General features: G+C 43.8%; 3 protein-coding genes and 1 long non-coding RNA gene across 4 annotated transcripts; 3 read left to right on the top strand and 1 right to left on the bottom strand.

The window, feature by feature from the left end:
- The first annotated feature begins 1157 nt into the window (after positions 1 to 1157).
- LOC134265703 (E3 ubiquitin-protein ligase XIAP-like) lies at positions 1158 to 1625 on the top strand. Its single transcript, XM_062747924.1, has one exon. The coding sequence runs from the start codon at positions 1158 to 1160 to the stop codon at positions 1623 to 1625; it is 468 nt and encodes a 155-aa protein (XP_062603908.1).
- A 317-nt stretch (positions 1626 to 1942) lies between these two features.
- LOC134265702 (uncharacterized) lies at positions 1943 to 3064 on the top strand. The gene has a single exon (XM_062747923.1). The coding sequence runs from the start codon at positions 1943 to 1945 to the stop codon at positions 3062 to 3064; it is 1122 nt and encodes a 373-aa protein (XP_062603907.1).
- A 902-nt stretch (positions 3065 to 3966) lies between these two features.
- Positions 3967 to 5280, top strand: LOC134265701 (uncharacterized protein F54H12.2-like). Its single transcript, XM_062747922.1, has one exon. It carries the CDS (start codon positions 3967 to 3969, stop codon positions 5278 to 5280), a length of 1314 nt encoding a protein of 437 aa, XP_062603906.1.
- Positions 5281 to 15087: 9807 nt separating this feature from the next.
- On the bottom strand, positions 15088 to 15824 carry LOC134265715 (uncharacterized). The gene is made up of 3 exons (XR_009991805.1): positions 15670 to 15824; positions 15388 to 15514; positions 15088 to 15275 (listed from the first exon to the last, which is right to left on the bottom strand). It is a non-coding gene; the product is annotated as an uncharacterized LOC134265715 (long non-coding RNA).
- Between the last annotated feature and the right edge of the window lie 881 nt (positions 15825 to 16705).

Below are 16705 nucleotides of genomic sequence, written 5' to 3'. Positions count from 1 at the left end.
CCTTTCCATTCAAGATAGGATGTGGACTTGCCGGGGGAGATTGGAGTGTTTATTTCGGACTGATCAAAAACTTTGTAAAGAGATCCGGTAAAAATGTCATTATCGTCGTACCTCGTACTTGATGAGCAAAAGTTTTGTTTTTTTTTTTAATCCATGTTGTGTTGAATCTAATGTTTAAAAAAAAGACAACGAAAAATAAGAGGTTAAAAAATTTATTGTTGACATGTAACCAGAATAAAAACATGGTTTCATGAAAAACTGTTCTTTTTCATTGATTAAAAGTTAAGTGTAACATGGGTCTTCTTTACGCCAGACTCCGTCTGGCCACAGGAATTCCATTTCTCCGCGGTCGTAACTTTCAAAAAGGGATTCGTAATAAGCAGCTCTCATGTCCTCGAAGGGAATACGGTCGGCCATAGTGACCATCATGATATCCCAGAAAAACACCAGGTTCTTTCCGTGCGATTCGTCTTGGATATCCTGTGCTCGCAAACAGAATGTGGTCATTTTTGTAACGTCCGATTGCGCTTCCAAAGCTAATCGGACAAGACAGTGTTTCTCATGGACGAGCTTACTTCTGAGAACGTGCTGTTTTTTACAGAAATCACAGGATTCTGTACTCATGTCGTTGGCAATATGGTGGTCAATCAGTTGTTTGACAGCTGCACCCTTTTTCATGAATAGATGAAAGCCTGAATCATCTATCATTTCGAGTTGATATTTCTTGTTGGAAATCATTCTGGTCCGTATGCTAGAGGAGGTATGATCTTTCTGATGGAAACCTCTGCTTTTTAACATTGCCACCTAGGACGTTATGCGCAGTCACAGCGTCCCCTTTATTGTTCCAAGAATAGAGTCATTGTGTTTGACTCCCATTGAATCGTGGGAAAGGTCGTCTAAGGGTCACGAAGGGACTCATCCGTGATGATCCGTCATTGTTGTTACCCCCTTGCTCAAACAATAGAGATAATACTCCCATTGTTCTTTCCCCCCTTTGTGTCACAATGAAATTCTCCCGAGTACCTTCATGGTCCATCACATCGGGGAAAAACCTATGACGTCACAGGTTTTTCCCGTCAAGCACGTGATCAAGACCCTTTAATGTCTCGTCTCTCATTCTCGGCTTTCATTACTAGTGAACACATCGTCACGATAACATGACTTCGACGTTGGATTGCATGCCTAATGTCGTGGAGACGGACAGTGCACCCAACCTCTTGACCCAAACCACTGCTCGAAAGAGAGACCCCGACACCCGATTCGTTCTGGTCAGCCCTTACAAGTCGTCGGGGGTACGGGGGACATCAAACGAGTTTGTACGACTGCCAGTCGAGAACATTCCTCCGCCTGTCGTACGAAAATCTTGGAAGTACCCGGAATACGTCAACTTTGCCGAACGCTATGCCAGCTTTAAAGAATGGCCCAAGTTTCTCAAAGGTCCCAACAAGACGGATCTAGCACGATCTGGGTTCATTTACACCGAGATCGGAGACAAAGTCACTTGCTTCTCCTGTGGCTGGACTCTGAAGAATTGGGAACCCTTCGACGATGCCTACAGAGAACATCTCCGCTGGTCCGAGAATTGTGTCTTCGCTAACATGGTGACCGATGGAAAAGTACGATGAGTGAACGAAAACTATGAACTGTGGCTTTTTTTTCAAAGACCAAAAAAAAATCATGAGACCATTCACCCACGTCTCCTTCGAGAATCCGAACCGACCGATCTAGGACACGTCAGGTGCTCCGATCCGTATGGACAAGGTCGACCGAAGTAGTGAGAGGAGACTATTGTTTGTATTTGATCTGATGAATAAAATTTGGTTTGTTGAAATGTGTGTTGTTTATTTTTTTATGACTAGGAGAGGTCTTTTTATAAATATAAAAATGGAGGTGTGAAACGGGTTCAAGTCATTTGCATTCGAACAGTGCTAGTGATCGGATGATGGAAGAGTACCTGAAAAAAATCTGGTACGATCCTCGGCATGCCGGATCGTTTGCCGGACCTTCCAAGTTATATGATGTGGTGAAACGAGAAGGCAAATATAATATTGGTTTGAGAAAAATCAAAAAATTCTTACAAAACCAAGATGCTTACTCGTTGCAAAAGAAACTGAGGCGACGTGGTTTCAAGCGGAGACGAGTCGTGGTTCAAGGGATCGACTATCAATGGGAAGCCGATCTGGCCGATGTTCAGAACTTGTCCGAGTACAACGACGGCATCAAATTTCTGCTGGTGATCGTGGACGTGTTTTCTCGTTTTCTGTGGGTTCGACCCTTGAAAGACCGGAAATCCAAGTCCGTCATCGATGCGTTCAAAGACGTACTGAGTGGCCCTAGACGACCCAGAGCCATCCGCACCGACAAGGGCTCGGAATTTTACAATCGATACCTTCAAAAATACCTGAGAGAGCAGAACATCAAGATATTTTACGCCCTGAACGAGACCAAAGCCAATTTTGCGGAGCGATACATACAGACTTTAAAGAAGAGACTGTATCGTTACTTCACCCACCTTCAGAAATACAAGTACCTAAACATTCTTCAAGACGTGGTGCATTCCATCAACGATACGCCCAATCGCTCGCTGAACGGACGGACGCCGTCTTCCGTGACCCAAGAGAACGAAGAAGAAGTGCGATTAGATGCTTATTTAGCACGTCGACAGAAAGACGCACGCATACCCCGAGGGAAGAAATCTCTGAAAAAACGCAAACCCTTCAGATTTAAAAAGGGTGATCAAGTTCGAATCACGCATCTGAAACGGGCGTTTCAACGCGATTACGACCAGACGTACACGGAAGAAATCTTCATCGTGAGTGATCGTTTCGTGTCTCAAGACATACCCATCTACAAATTGAAGGACATGATGGACGACCCAATTCGAGGAACGTTTTACGCCAGCGAACTTCAGAAAGTGTCGAAAGACGATGAGACCGTCTGGCGAATAGACAAGATCTTGCGGAAACGCAAAGTTCGCGGGAAAGAAGAGGTTCTGGTCAGATGGCTGGGCTGGCCCAAAAAATTCGACAGCTGGATTCCTCAGTCCGACATAAAAGAGACGTGATGCCGACTCAATTCATCAGTACTAGAGAAGATGTCGATGCGAATGGTTCTCAAGTCTACGGACAGTCCCTCCGTCCACCACAACAATCGACCTGACGACTTTAGAGTGCGGTTACCCCGTCCTTTACCCTTGACGGGGGATTGGACGGTGGAACTGACCGAATTTTGGAACTCGAACGTCAAACCGACGTCCGACAAGGAAATCTTCGTCTACTGTTCCGTCTGTGACGATAGCATCGTCGGGGAACATCAGAAACCCCTCCTGAGGCGCATCGTGCTGGAAAGCGACCGCAACGTCATCTTTCTGCAACCCTATCGCATACCGTTACGCATCAATGACCTGCGGGACGTTCACGTGTATATAAGAGACAAAAACGACGGCGACGTTTCATTCTTGGTCGGAGAGTCGACGTTGACACTCGTGTTTCGGCGTCTCTGATCCAACATGTCTGGACCCACTTACATTTCGAATCCGGCCTTATGGGAACAATTTCGCCACACGGAAGATGGCGAAAATTTCATTCCTACCCTACGACGCAACAGCCAGAGAGGAGGTGGGATCCTAAACCGCAGAAGAGCTTACATGCTTCCCTTGAAATCTCGCATTCCCCAACAGAACGTACAGCTGGTGACACCCGTAGCCGCCGAGCAAGAGCGAGCCCTGTCCGATCTGAAAGAAACCATGCGTAACGACGAGCCTCACATACCTCTGAAGAGAACTATAAAAAGAAAAAAGAAGAAGAAATCTGTCAGTCGCACATCGACCTCCAAAGGGAAAGGACGTGTCCGGAGCCAGAAGACGAAAGTCCGTAAACGAGCCAGAAGCCTAAAGAAAAGGAAACCCAAAACCACAAAAACCACGCAGAGAAAATCCCGTCTTCCAAAGAAAACCATCTTTTAATCATGGCATTTTTGAGCGAGATCAACACGTCCGTGGCAGAACCCTCCGAACTGGCTCTCTTTAGCGATCCTCCCAATCAGGTGGCTGTTCAAAAGATTTATTTTTCGGAGATTCGACCCGTCTCCTCCTTTGACGGAGACACCGCTCCTCTCGAATTTGCCATTCCGGGAGGGGGAAACGAATACATCGACTTGAGAAGGAGCCGACTCTACTTGAAAGCCAAGATCACTAAAGCGGACGGCACGGCACTGGCGGCCTCCGAAAAGACGGGTATCGTCAACTTGCCGTTGCAGTCTTTGTTTTCGCAGATCGACGTCTACATGAACGGAAAATGCGTCTCGCAGAACGCCAACAATTATCCTTGGAAAGCCTACCTCAAAGTCCTCTTATCCAACTCACCCGCCGCCAGCAACTCGCAACTACAGTCTCAGCTGTATTACCCCGACAAGGAAGTCTTGGATGACGCAGATGCCGCCACAGGACGCAACCAGGGACTCCGAGGACGGTACGTGTTCACGCAAATGTCCAGAACTTTCGATCTGGAAGGTCCCCTGTACGTCGACTGTTTCTACCTGGACAAGTACCTGATCAACGGGGTCGACTTACAGCTGAGACTCTTTCGTTCGAGGAACGAGTTTGTGCTGATGAGCGCGGAGGCTTCGCCCAGTTACAAAGTCACCATCCTCGATGCCGTCTTCAAGGCGTGCAAGATCCGATTAGACAGTGCCGTCCTGTTGAACCATGCCAACGCCATCACCAAATCGCCGGCCCGTTACAATTATCTCAAGACCGACGTCAAGATGATGACCATCTCGGACAAGACCAGTGAAGTCTACTGGGACGACGTGTGGAACGGAAGAAGACCTTCCAAGATGTACGTGGTCTTTGTGAAACAGTCGGCCGTGAACGGAAGCTACGAAGGCAATCCTTACAACTTTCAACACCTGAATCTGTCCGAAATCGTCGTGACCGTCAACGGAGAACCCACCCCCGTCCGTCCCATGAAGATGGACTTTGGCGACGATCGAAATTACGTCACGGCGCTCTGCAACCTGTATCAAGCTTCCGAAAAATGGTACAAGGACGACGGCCTGATCATCGACCGCGACCAGTTTTCTAAAGGCTACGCCATTTACGCCTTTGACCTCGACCCCAACGACCTGGGTGAGGGGTATATAAACCTGGTACATCAGGCAAACGTCGGAGTATACGCTCGATTTGCCTCGCCCACCACGGAGACCGTGAGCGCACTGGCCTTCTGCGAATATCCAGGACTGCTCCTCGTCGACCAAGCTCGAGAGATCCGACAGATGTAAACATGGACACGTTACAGTTACTTCAACGAGTAGAGACGTTGCCGGGGTTGAAACTTCATTTTCGGGGGGTGTTTGCTTCCGATACGCTACCCGGGCGAGTTCGACAGTTTCCCTCGGCCTTCGTCTGCAACACGGATCCCATCGACAAGAAGGGGACGCACTGGGTCGCTTACTGGTTCGCCAGTGCCGACCAATGCGAATTTTTCGACAGTTTCGGAAGATTGCCGGGAGAGTACGACGGTCGTCTGAGAGACTTTATCGATCGCAACGCCTTGTTCTGCCTCTACAACAACGTACAAGTACAGCCGGATGCTGCCACCAGTTGCGGACTTCATGCCTTATTTTACCTGTATTGTCGAGTGAAAGGACTATCCATGGCCGATGTGATTCGTACGACGTCAGAGTCCCTCGTACGTGACGTTATTTTAAAGGGAGATCGCCTTCTTTGACATTATATGCTTGAAGACTCTTAAATATAAAAAAAAATGTTTATTCTGTATGTATGTATGATCCTAAGAATGCACATTGTATCTTTTATTTTATGGATTGGTATTCGCATTGTCCATCATCAAAGATTTCCGGAAACCAGTTTCCGGATCCCTCGGGTTCGCGCGCGCGGCGGCGGCCCGGGAAAATGTGGTTCATGTCATTGATTTTCGTGTCTAATAAAAAAAGTGCACGCAAAAAAAAGGTGTTGTGATTATTTAACGAGGTGTTTTCTCTAGAGAGACGTTAGTCTCTGACAGCCTTTACCAAGAGAACGTCACGATGAAATTTAAGACTCCGACCTCGTTTGCCGTCGTGGGGGGAACCATGTGCGGCAAGACGCACTGGGTGTGGAACCTGTTGAAAAGTCCCGACACGTTCGAAGTCTCTCCTAGTAAGATCGTGTACTGTTATCTGGAAGACCAACCCGTGGTGGACGACATGCAAGCGACTCTCCCCGATTTCACCACCTACCGAGGATTGCCTACCCGAGAAGAGATCCGAGATTGGTGTCTGGACTCGCCACACACGGTAGTGGTCTTGGACGACATGATTCACCTGGCGACCAAGAGCCCCGATGCCCTGCACCTGTTTCAGACCATGGTGTCTCACGGCAACGTGACGGCATTTCTCTTGTCTCAGAACCTCTACCCGCCCGGAGTCTACGCCAAGAGCATCCTGTTGAACTGTCAACACGTGGTTCTATTCAAGAACGTGAGAGACAATCGCCAGATCATCACCTTCGGAAGTCAGGTGTTTACGGGTCGTTCTAAATTTTGGATGGACGCCTACGCCAAGGCCGTCCGCCGTCCTTACGGATACATTCTGGTGGATCTGACCAATCACTGTCCCGAAGATCGACGCCTGCGCACGAACGTCTTACCGGAAGAAGGGGAAACGGTCGTGTACCTGCCCCAATAAATACGACCGCCGACCCATTCGAGACGTCATTGTTCGTCATGAGACCTAGACGTCACGCAACTTTTCTCCGTTTCCTGTACGAAGCGGATCCCGTACAGAGGAAAGAACTGGTCAACCTGGCGTCGGACGAGCAGTTGAATGCTTTTCGAGAAATCGCTCTCAATCTGTACTCGGGACATCCCCCCGTGTCCGGTTATTACAAGACAAAACTCAAGGTTCATAAAACATTACTTCAGTCTCTCAGTGACCGAGCAGTGGACAACACCGCCATCAAGAAATTATTGAGGAAACACGCAGAGGCCATACCCCTGATTCTGAAACCTCATTTCAAAGATGGCAGAGGAATACGTTCTCGTGAAAAAGACGACCTTCGATCGGATGAAACAAAGTCAGAATGATCGTCAAGAGGTACGAGACCAAGAAACGAACACCGAGACTCCTTCCGACCCTCAGATCGAACCCTCGGTGACGGATCGCCAGAGGGGTTCGGGACTGATTTACGACGGATCCGTGAAGAGGAAGTCCCCACCGGGCATGCGCACGACTCTCCCAAAGAAGAACAAGACTTGGATCAAGTTTTGAAACATTTTATACGAAAACATACGTGATCATCTTTCAGGCAACAGACCGTCCGAGTGAATACGACCGGAAGTACCTTCTGAGCATATGCACAACTCTCACAAAGAAGAAGAAAGACTCGAGATTTTTGGAACTTTTATTGACATTTATATTTCTGTACAAGAATTACAAAAACATGTACCATGAGCCAATAAAAAATGATTTCATACAAAAAAAATGTCTTGTTGTTAATATCCGTAAGGAAGGGTGGTCAGGTCACTCTGCACGACTCTCTTAGTGTAGACAGCCGAATATTGTTTGAGTTCTTCTTGACTGTAGAGCTCAGAATGAATCTTTTCCCGGCAGATCTTTTTGGCGTTGGTGGTGTGATACATGCCCATCGTCGGATCGTCGCGATTAAACATAGCGTCTCTCATACTTTCCAGGTTGAGAATCTGTGAGTTGGCGTAGTTGAGAGAAAAGCCTTTCACTTTGCACACCTGCTTTCCCTGATGCGTCCGGTACGCGTAGTTTTTTGGACCGTTACAGACAAATTCCGTGATCCAATCTCCTTCGTCCAGTTCGTCGGTGAGCTCTCCGAGGTAGTCTCCGGTGGGAGGTTCCCACTCCCCTGCCTTGGACACGTAGATGACGGAATCCGTATCCCAATAAAGGACCCGAGTCTGTAATTGATCTAGTAAGTCGTACAGTTTGAGCCGGGCCCAGCAGGTGGTAAAAGAGGCCAGGAACACGTTGGTGTGACCCGGAGCACACATCTCTTCCGAAACGCGTTTGGTGGACAGCATGAGGTTTTCGTCATCCACGATGTTAAAGTCGACAATCTGTACGGTGGGATCGGTCATTTGACCGAAGAGGAAGTGGGCCTGACTGTCGTGAAGGAATTGGGTCTTGGTCAGATTCGTGCGCTGACCAAATTTCCCCCAAAAACTATTCAATAACAGTTTGGCTAAACTCCTTAGACCCGCATTGACTTGGATTTTGTCGGGGTCTAGGCGAATGCCTTCCTTGGCCTCGTACATCCTGATGTAACTTTCGAGATCCGACTCGGTCTTGACCCACGCCGGTCGCCCACTGGCCTCTTGTTTTATTTTCAGAAACATGTTGATGTAGGAGGAAAAGAGGCCTCCGGTCTTCGTGGCCGTGTCGTACTGAGTCGTTTCCGTCCAGTGGTACACCTCGTAGATTTTCAAGACCGCGTACCCTTTTTCGATGGCTTTTGAGAGTTCTGGCGTGCAATACGTTCCCGTGAAAGCCCTTTGGTCCTCGTTGCAGACACAGGGGGTCTGTTGCTGCCGTTCGACGCAGGTTCGACAGAGAGGAAAGGTCAATTTTCCTCCCGTACGGTAACCCAAGACCGGATGAAAGAGACCGCGGGGCGGTAGGACTTTGACTTTGACTAATCCGAAATAGGTCGAAAGGTCGGCGAAATCCCGGGTGACGATCTCTGGGTGTCCGACGGGGTAACGGCACGTCTTGTTGACAAAGGGGTACAGGGAGGTAAAGTCCACGTATTTGATTTTCGTGTCCTTGGTGGCTCGCTTGTAGAGCACGCATCCGTTGGTACGCCCACCCATCAGACTGTCCCGAGGATCGAGACGGTCCACCACTTCTAAACGGTCGACGAACGCTTTGGCCTCCTCGTCCGTCTTTAACATGGCGTCAAACTCGTGTTCCCAGAGGGTGACCACTTTGAGTCCCCGTTGACGGAGTTGAAGTTCCTTGTGCTGCGTCAGTGAAAACAATTCCGAAGCCGTCTGCTCCGAATTCGGGATCAGTAGGGCGTCTCGATCTTTGTAACAGACGGGACAGCCGTGGTACAGACAGCCGTGGAACTCGTAAGCCACGCCGTGGGGGTGTTCGGCACTGGGGGAAACGTATCCGTCTAGGGAATATCGGGTACCGGGCAGATGGTATTCTCCACGTCCCGTGAGTGCATGCTGAATGTCCAAAATGCGTCCCGAAGTTTGAGCGCGATGTCTCAGTAACTCTAACCAGCAGATGGACTTGCGGCTGTACTGGATGCGGGACGGATATCCCTTGGGTGGAGGACGAGCAATGGGGGACTTGACAAACTCTTCTTTCACGATGACGACGTTCCGTTGCTTCAGAGTATTCCAAGGAATCCAACGACCCTCGTCATTCACGATCGCCTCTCCGTCAAACTTCCTGACTTCCAGCCAACGTTCCTCATCGTCCTCTTGGACCAGGCATCTCCAGTCTTCCATTAAAAACTTGGATTTAAATACGTCCATGCAGAGAGACGCGATGGTACAGGAATCGAACGCATCGACGGTTTGGCCTCCCTCTTTACCGGTTGCTTCCTGCAGGAGGTTCTTGAACTTGAGACAGGCACGTCGGAGGATGTCAACGTCGCTTCGGCAGTACTTGAGGATTTCTTGTTGAAAATCAAAGAGGTCTCCACTGGTGACTTTAGCGTCGTACCATTTGAAGAACTCTTTTCTACCATCCACAGACATGGCATTGGGACCATAAGTCTCGGCAGGTGGGTAAGGTCCCACATAATTCCGGTTGGCCTGGCATGTAAAAAAGTGAGGAAAGTACCCCTTGGCCAGCGATTCCAGCTGGAAGGCTTTGGGGAGTTTGGATAAGGCCATCGGTAGGAAGTTAAACGAATCGATGACTCGGATTTGAAGGCCGGTGATGTTGAACATTTGAATTTTACTTCCCCTGTAAATGATAAAGGAAGGACGAATGGACTGCGACAGTAAGTACTGCAGAAGAAACTGGCCATCGTACGAGAGGTTATGAAACAGGACGGTAAAGCCTTTGTGATGTTCGCGAAAGATCCATATCCCGAGATCGTACAAGGTCTGGAAGACGCGCTCTCGCTGTCCGCATCGACCAGGACAGGGAAGCGAAAGGTACTGTTTGGTTTTCTTGTCCTTCTTGTCACAGGTCGAGCATCGGTCTCCACAAGAAGCGCACGTACTGTCGAATGTGACGTCGTCGTTCTCGCAATTTTCACAGGCGGTCTGACACACTGCCAAGACCACGGTATGTTTAAATTTTCCGCAGTGCGATTTGAGACAGTGTTGACAGAGTCGACAGGAGGGGCACGGGTCTTGCTCTGTTCGACATTCGGTACAGTCGTTGAGGCGTCGAGGTGCGTATCCCCACTCACACTGGACGATTTCGTCCTTTTGTGAGGCCTCGATGTCGGCAAAAATGAATCGTCGACTGGTTTCGTTTTCCTTGGAAGGGTGTCTCCTGGCGTAGCACAGATGTTCGGGATCTACGTATTGCCTGCAGGACTTGCAGATGTAATGACCGCATCGGTGATCTTCGGGTTTTAACTCGTGTCGTAAGAAAGTCTTCTTGCAGGTCGGACATCTGTATCGGAGATCGCAAGGTGTGGTCCCTCCTTCCATGGGATTCTTATGTCGAATGAAACAAGCCCCAGAGCGACAGGTCTGATGACAGTCTGGACAAGCTCTCTTTTGTAGTACGGGACAATGATCGGAAAAGCAGACATTGCAATGGTGTTTGCATTTATGTCCGTATGGTTTTTCGTATGGTTTTAAACACGTACTGCAGAACCGTGACCGACAAAAGAAACCTGCCAGCGTCGTGATGGGATAAAAGTGTTCGGCCCCCTCCGTGTCGTCGTGCAGCAGGAATAGTTTCTTTCGTTCTTCGTCGTGATGGGCACTGATGTAAGAGAATGCGTTCCCCATCTTCGCACTGATGATGTAGAGGTTCACGTTGAGAAAATCTTCTAGAGGAGGGATGGCCAAGTAGGACAACGGACCGTCATCGACGATATTCATCGTTTCACAGATCTGATTTGTCAGGCTGTCTTGGGCTCCTTTGTGGTTTTTTCGCAGATCCCTGCAATACCAGAGCGGACACTGGTGGTAAAAAATGAGAATTTCCCCGGTCGTGAGGGTCGGATGACGCGCCTTGACGTTGTTAAACTCAGTGATGTGAATTTGACAACTGTGGGCCAAAGAGACGAGAGTAGCGCGGACGAGACACTTGTTATCGGTATTGCGTATCTTTATAATGGCTCTCTTCTCGGCAATCGATTTAGCGACGGAAGACATCTTTACTCCCGTACCACCGCGTGGATATTTGATGGCCCCGATATCGATTCGACAAGAGGAATCGAAAGGCAGGTCCTGGTGACTGTTAAGGACGATCATCAGGCTTTCTAGCATGGTCTCTGCGTCCATCTCCTCCATGGGTCGACAGGGGACGAACACGGGCAAGTCCAAATGATCATTATGGATGGCTGCCCTGACGAGATCTCCGCGACGAAGGTCCTTCTTGACTCGATCGAGCATCTCTTCGAAGGCGTCTTTCAAGACGTTTTTGACTTCGATCATCTTCTTTTTTTCCCGAAAGAGGTCGTCGTGGAACGTCAACTCGTACTGCAAGTCCACGGCTCCCATCTTTTTCAATTTCTTTTCACGTATGATTCGAATATCGAAATCGTCTTTTCGTCCAGCACCGTACTGACCGGCTAATGAATCGCTCAGCGGATCCACTGGTATGTCGCAAAGGAGAGAATCTTCACCGTGAAAAGAGGTATCCGTGATTTCCGAAAAGAGTCCATCTTCTTCCATCAACAGGGATTCCTCGCCGTGGAAGGAGGAATCGGCAATGTCCTTAAAGTCCATGCTCTCTGCATGAGCACCGCTGGACGTGGACGCCTGGTATAATAGGTCGTCTCCCGTAACAGGTGTCCAGTCCATGTTTTGGATGTCTCGAAACAGTTCTTGTTCACAAACGCCCGAACTGTAATCATTCATTGTATATTTTAAAATAAACACCAGACATTAAGACATTGCTCATTCATTGATATCTGTTACCATACATTCCCACTCTTAATTTTTTTCTTTATCTCAAAACGAATCATCCTATAAAATAACTTTCTCATTTTTCATTTTTTTTTTTTTTAAATTTTGCTAAACTATCAAACATTTAAAAAAAACTTTTTAAAATTCAATTTCATCTCAAATGAGTTACCGTATATTTTATTTTTTTTAACTTTTATCACAAAACGGGTTACGGTATATGGGTTACTTTGATTTGAGTAAATTTTCCATACATGAAGTCGCTCTCTATATTTTAATGACATTTTTCTCACATGGAACACCATACATGTGTTTTGATTTAGATTGAGGGGGGTTGAATAACTGTTGTAAATAAAAAAACTTTTTAAAGATTTTTTTAACTCAAAAGGGTTACCATATATTTTACCTTTTTTCAATTTTTCATCGACTTTTATCACAAACGGGATACCATACATGGTATACTTTGATAGGGGTGAATTTTATCTATTATGTGACGCCATACAATTGATCCATAACTTTAACCATTTTTATCACAAGCAGTCCACCATACATGATGTCGCTCTCTGATTTATTGACAATTATCTCGCATGGAACACCATACGTGTGTTTTGATTTAGATTTAGGGTGGTTGAATAACTGTTGTAAATAAAAAAAACTTTTTAAAGATTTTTTTTTTAACTCAAAAAGGTTACCATATATTTTACCTTTTTTTCAATTTTTCATCGAATTTTATCACAAACGGAATACCATACATGGTATACTTTGATAGGGGTGAATTTTATCTATTATGTGACGCCATACAATTGATCCATAACTTTAATCATTTTTATCACAAGCGGTCCACCATACATGAAGTCGCTCTCTGTTTTATTGACAATTATCTCGCATGGAGCACCATACGTGCGTTTTGATTTAAATCGGGGGGTCAAATACATATCTTAAAGTACTTGTTTGACAACAAAACACATGACACAGTAAACTCATTGATGATTTTTTCACCTTATTAATTAGATCCCTGTTTCTTTTTCTCTTTAAATGTCAGATTTATCATCGAGAGAAAAAAATTGGAAGAAAAAAAACAATTATTTACATCTATATATTTGCAATGATATATTAGCCATCATCGATGGATAGAAATAACACAACTTCATTACTTGATACTATGATTTTGGTTATTCACATTTACGTTAAGTCTCTGTGTTGTGACTTTACAAGGAGCGTTAACAAGGTAATGCCCGAGTTCACCTCAGATATTTGAAGTTAGCGGAGTTATCTCTCTTTATCCGATATCTTTCTGAATTGTGCATAAGAAGGTAAACAAATGGTCATTCTTACCTTGCAGTATTGTTAATATTCCTTTCGTGTTCCTTTTCGTGATCGGCCATGCTATCATAATCATTAAACATTAATTCACAATAACCACACTGAAACATGATGTTTTTTTTCCTTAAGTAACGCACGTCAGTCTCCTCAGAGGACTTAAAACATAATATACAATAAAAGTAATATACAGTTATTTTATTTTGGATATTTCAACAATTCTCAAATTCCTGTTGGGTGATACTGCTCAAGCGTAAAAAACATTTCGGGACTCTGGAAAATTTTCCGTAGGGAAAATAATGACATTGTTTGTAGAATGTTGCAGATTCTTTTATATACAATGATTACCTTTTGTACTTTTAATACCCCATTGTAATTCGTTCATGTACGATACAGGTAGTAAACCATGGAAAATTTCGATGGGAAAAGTTAATGAATTCTGTATTTTACATCAGATTTTTTTTTCACACATAATAAATACCATTTATACTTTAATGTTTCGTAATTAGTTTTTTTATGTGTATATATACATTTTTAATAATGGCATGATGTTCAGACAGAAGAAATTATTTTGTCATCCTCAACCCGTGTGTTTACACTTTTTCTAAAATAAATAAAGAGATTTAATTTTAAATCCTCCTTGTAATTGATTCGTGCGTACACTGTTGCTGTCCTTTTACGATACATACCAAAGTTTGGGTATTAAATGATTGGTTAAAACAACTTGTGTATTTAATTTAAAAAAAATACACACGATACCTATCAATCAAATAACTTCTAAACCTGGGCGTATTTTTAACAATGACATAATGTTCAAAACAGGGGGGATTATTTTTTTCATCCTCACTCCGTGTTTTACGCTTTTTCTAAATGTAAATAGATTAATTTTAAATCCTCCTTGTTATTTCGCACGTAAACTGTTGCCGTCTTTTTACTTTACTTATCAAAGTTTGGATATTCAATGTATGACTATATTTTGTACTTAATAAATTATTGATTAGGTATTTTTTTTTTAATCGTGGTAGAATTTTTAAGATGTTATGAAATAAAAATCCTTCCTTAAAAGAATTTTCTATTGTAAGAATTTTTTTTAATTGAATTTCAAACAACTCTCTTTTTTTGAAAAAATCCTTGTTTTTAAAGTATGACAGAAAATAAATTATTTATCGCATTTTTTTTATAAATCTAAAATGCATATCAGTCTTGTGAATTTGGTTCATTTCACTTTGATTTAGCAAAGCCTTTTCAATTAGATTACAATAATTGAAAACCGTTCATATCTCTGTCATTATACAATGAATACCTGAACATCTAAACATGGGTATGCTTTTGTCATCCTCTCAACATGCTTGTAAACGTGATTTTTTTTAAAGAATTGGTATCATTATAAACCTCTTTGGTTAATTATTCATGCATGTTGTCTGTAAGCAGAGTATTAGCGGACCATTCATATTTTTTTATACCAAAGTTCGGATGTTAGATGGTTGATTACGATAACTTGTGTATTTTTATAAAAAAAAAATACACATGATACCTAACAATCAAATAACGTCCAAACATGGGCATAATTTTGTCGTTTCTCGTAATATCCATCGTTTTGAATATAATCCATAAATATCACCCGTAGTTCTAACAATTTATCATTCATTATACCTTTATTAAATAAAAAGAAATTAAATGTTTACAAAATTTTAATGAGGATGAATTTACACAATCCTTTCTGGAATTTTGTTTTGTGTCTTTAATGACTTCGTTCCTCCCTGAACAATGTTTACAAAATTTTTATGAAGATGAATTTACACATTCCTTCCTGGAACTTTTGTAACTTTAGTGACTTCGTTCCTCCCTGGATACGTACTGATCTTTCGTCATCTGAGAAGAAAAAACAAACAAATATACACACACACACAAAAAAATATCAAAACATACAATACTAAATGTTACGTACACACTACTTTTACTGATATTCATCATATGAACTTACCCTTTACTCTTTTCTTCCGCGCAGGTCGTAGCGGGTTTTCAGCTGCACCTCTTCATCCTCACTCTCGTCCGTTTCTATCCTTACGGTTCTTATGTCCTTCAGCTCAATGTCTCGTGCTGCCGGTCTCCTGTATGTTATAAACATGTTTTCGTACTGATTTGTTTTTAACTTGTTATCGCAAGTGCAAGATTGTAACATTTCATGAATGCAATTTAAGAGAGAGAGAGAGAGAGAGAGAGAGAGAGAGAGAGAGAGAGAGAGAGAGAGAGAGAGAGAAATTACCTTTTTACACGACTTTTCTTCATGGGGAGTCTGCATGTGATGCCCATCTTACGAAGTAGTAGTCTCACTGCCCAGGACAGCACGATGATGATGATAAGGCACACTCCTGTCACCCCAAGCCCGTACGCTGTGTCTACTGTAATTATTAATTTGAAAAAAATTAATTACATGTAAAAACATATATTACTTTAATTTCAATCTGAGTGTGAATTCTTAATGAATCGCGATAGTGTTCATTGCATTTCAGACTTCAGAAAATATATTAAGTAAATACTTACTTAATAGTTTAATCTCCATCAGTGTTAATGCATGCATACAATAAGGATATTGGTTGATAATCAGGTATCATAACAAGAATAATGAGTTCAAAAATCATATTAGTAGCAAACAAGATATATATTAGTACAGAACTATTCATACAAATCACGGATCTTGATTCTGTTAAACATTCTTTTTTTTTAACTTTCAGTTGATATGATAAAAGGAAATTTGATTTTGATCATGCATTTATTTATCTGTGGCTTTGTATAATATCGTCTCACCTTCATCAACACATTCCATCTCAATTGAATTATTTACAAGATTAGATTTTTTCCTACGTTTTAGCTTCAAAACACAGACACACATTATAAATAATAAGGGTATAAGGATAGTTATGAACAAATAGTCAAGCTCATTTCTGATACCCTTGTCTGAACTCTCATGGGTATTAAGGATCGTGTCCCTCGTTGAAGTGTCCGTAGCGACGGGTGTTGTAATGTGGGAGTAGGATGAACTGTTGATCTTCTCGTCACCGTAGGTATTGGGGGAACGGAATGTCCTATAATCTGACCAGTGCACTGATGACCCTGTCCATATTTATATCTTTAATTACACAGTGAGTGATGACACTGATGGAAATTTACTTTACAACACTTTCTAATCATAATAAAAATGTCTGACCACATTTTTCAAAACGATAAATCACCGTTCAGAACAGATGGTAATGGTAAAAATGACAACATGATGATTTCTCTGTTAAAATGTTTTCGTTACT

This window comes from Saccostrea cucullata, unplaced genomic scaffold (assembly GCF_032062105.1).
Source record: "Saccostrea cucullata isolate Sc308-1 unplaced genomic scaffold, CSIRO_AGI_Scuc_v1 ctg280, whole genome shotgun sequence".
NCBI classification, from domain to species: Eukaryota; Metazoa; Mollusca; class Bivalvia; order Ostreida; family Ostreidae; genus Saccostrea; species Saccostrea cuccullata.
Note: the sequence above shows the minus strand (reverse complement) of the source record. Positions and strands in the feature narration are given on the sequence as shown.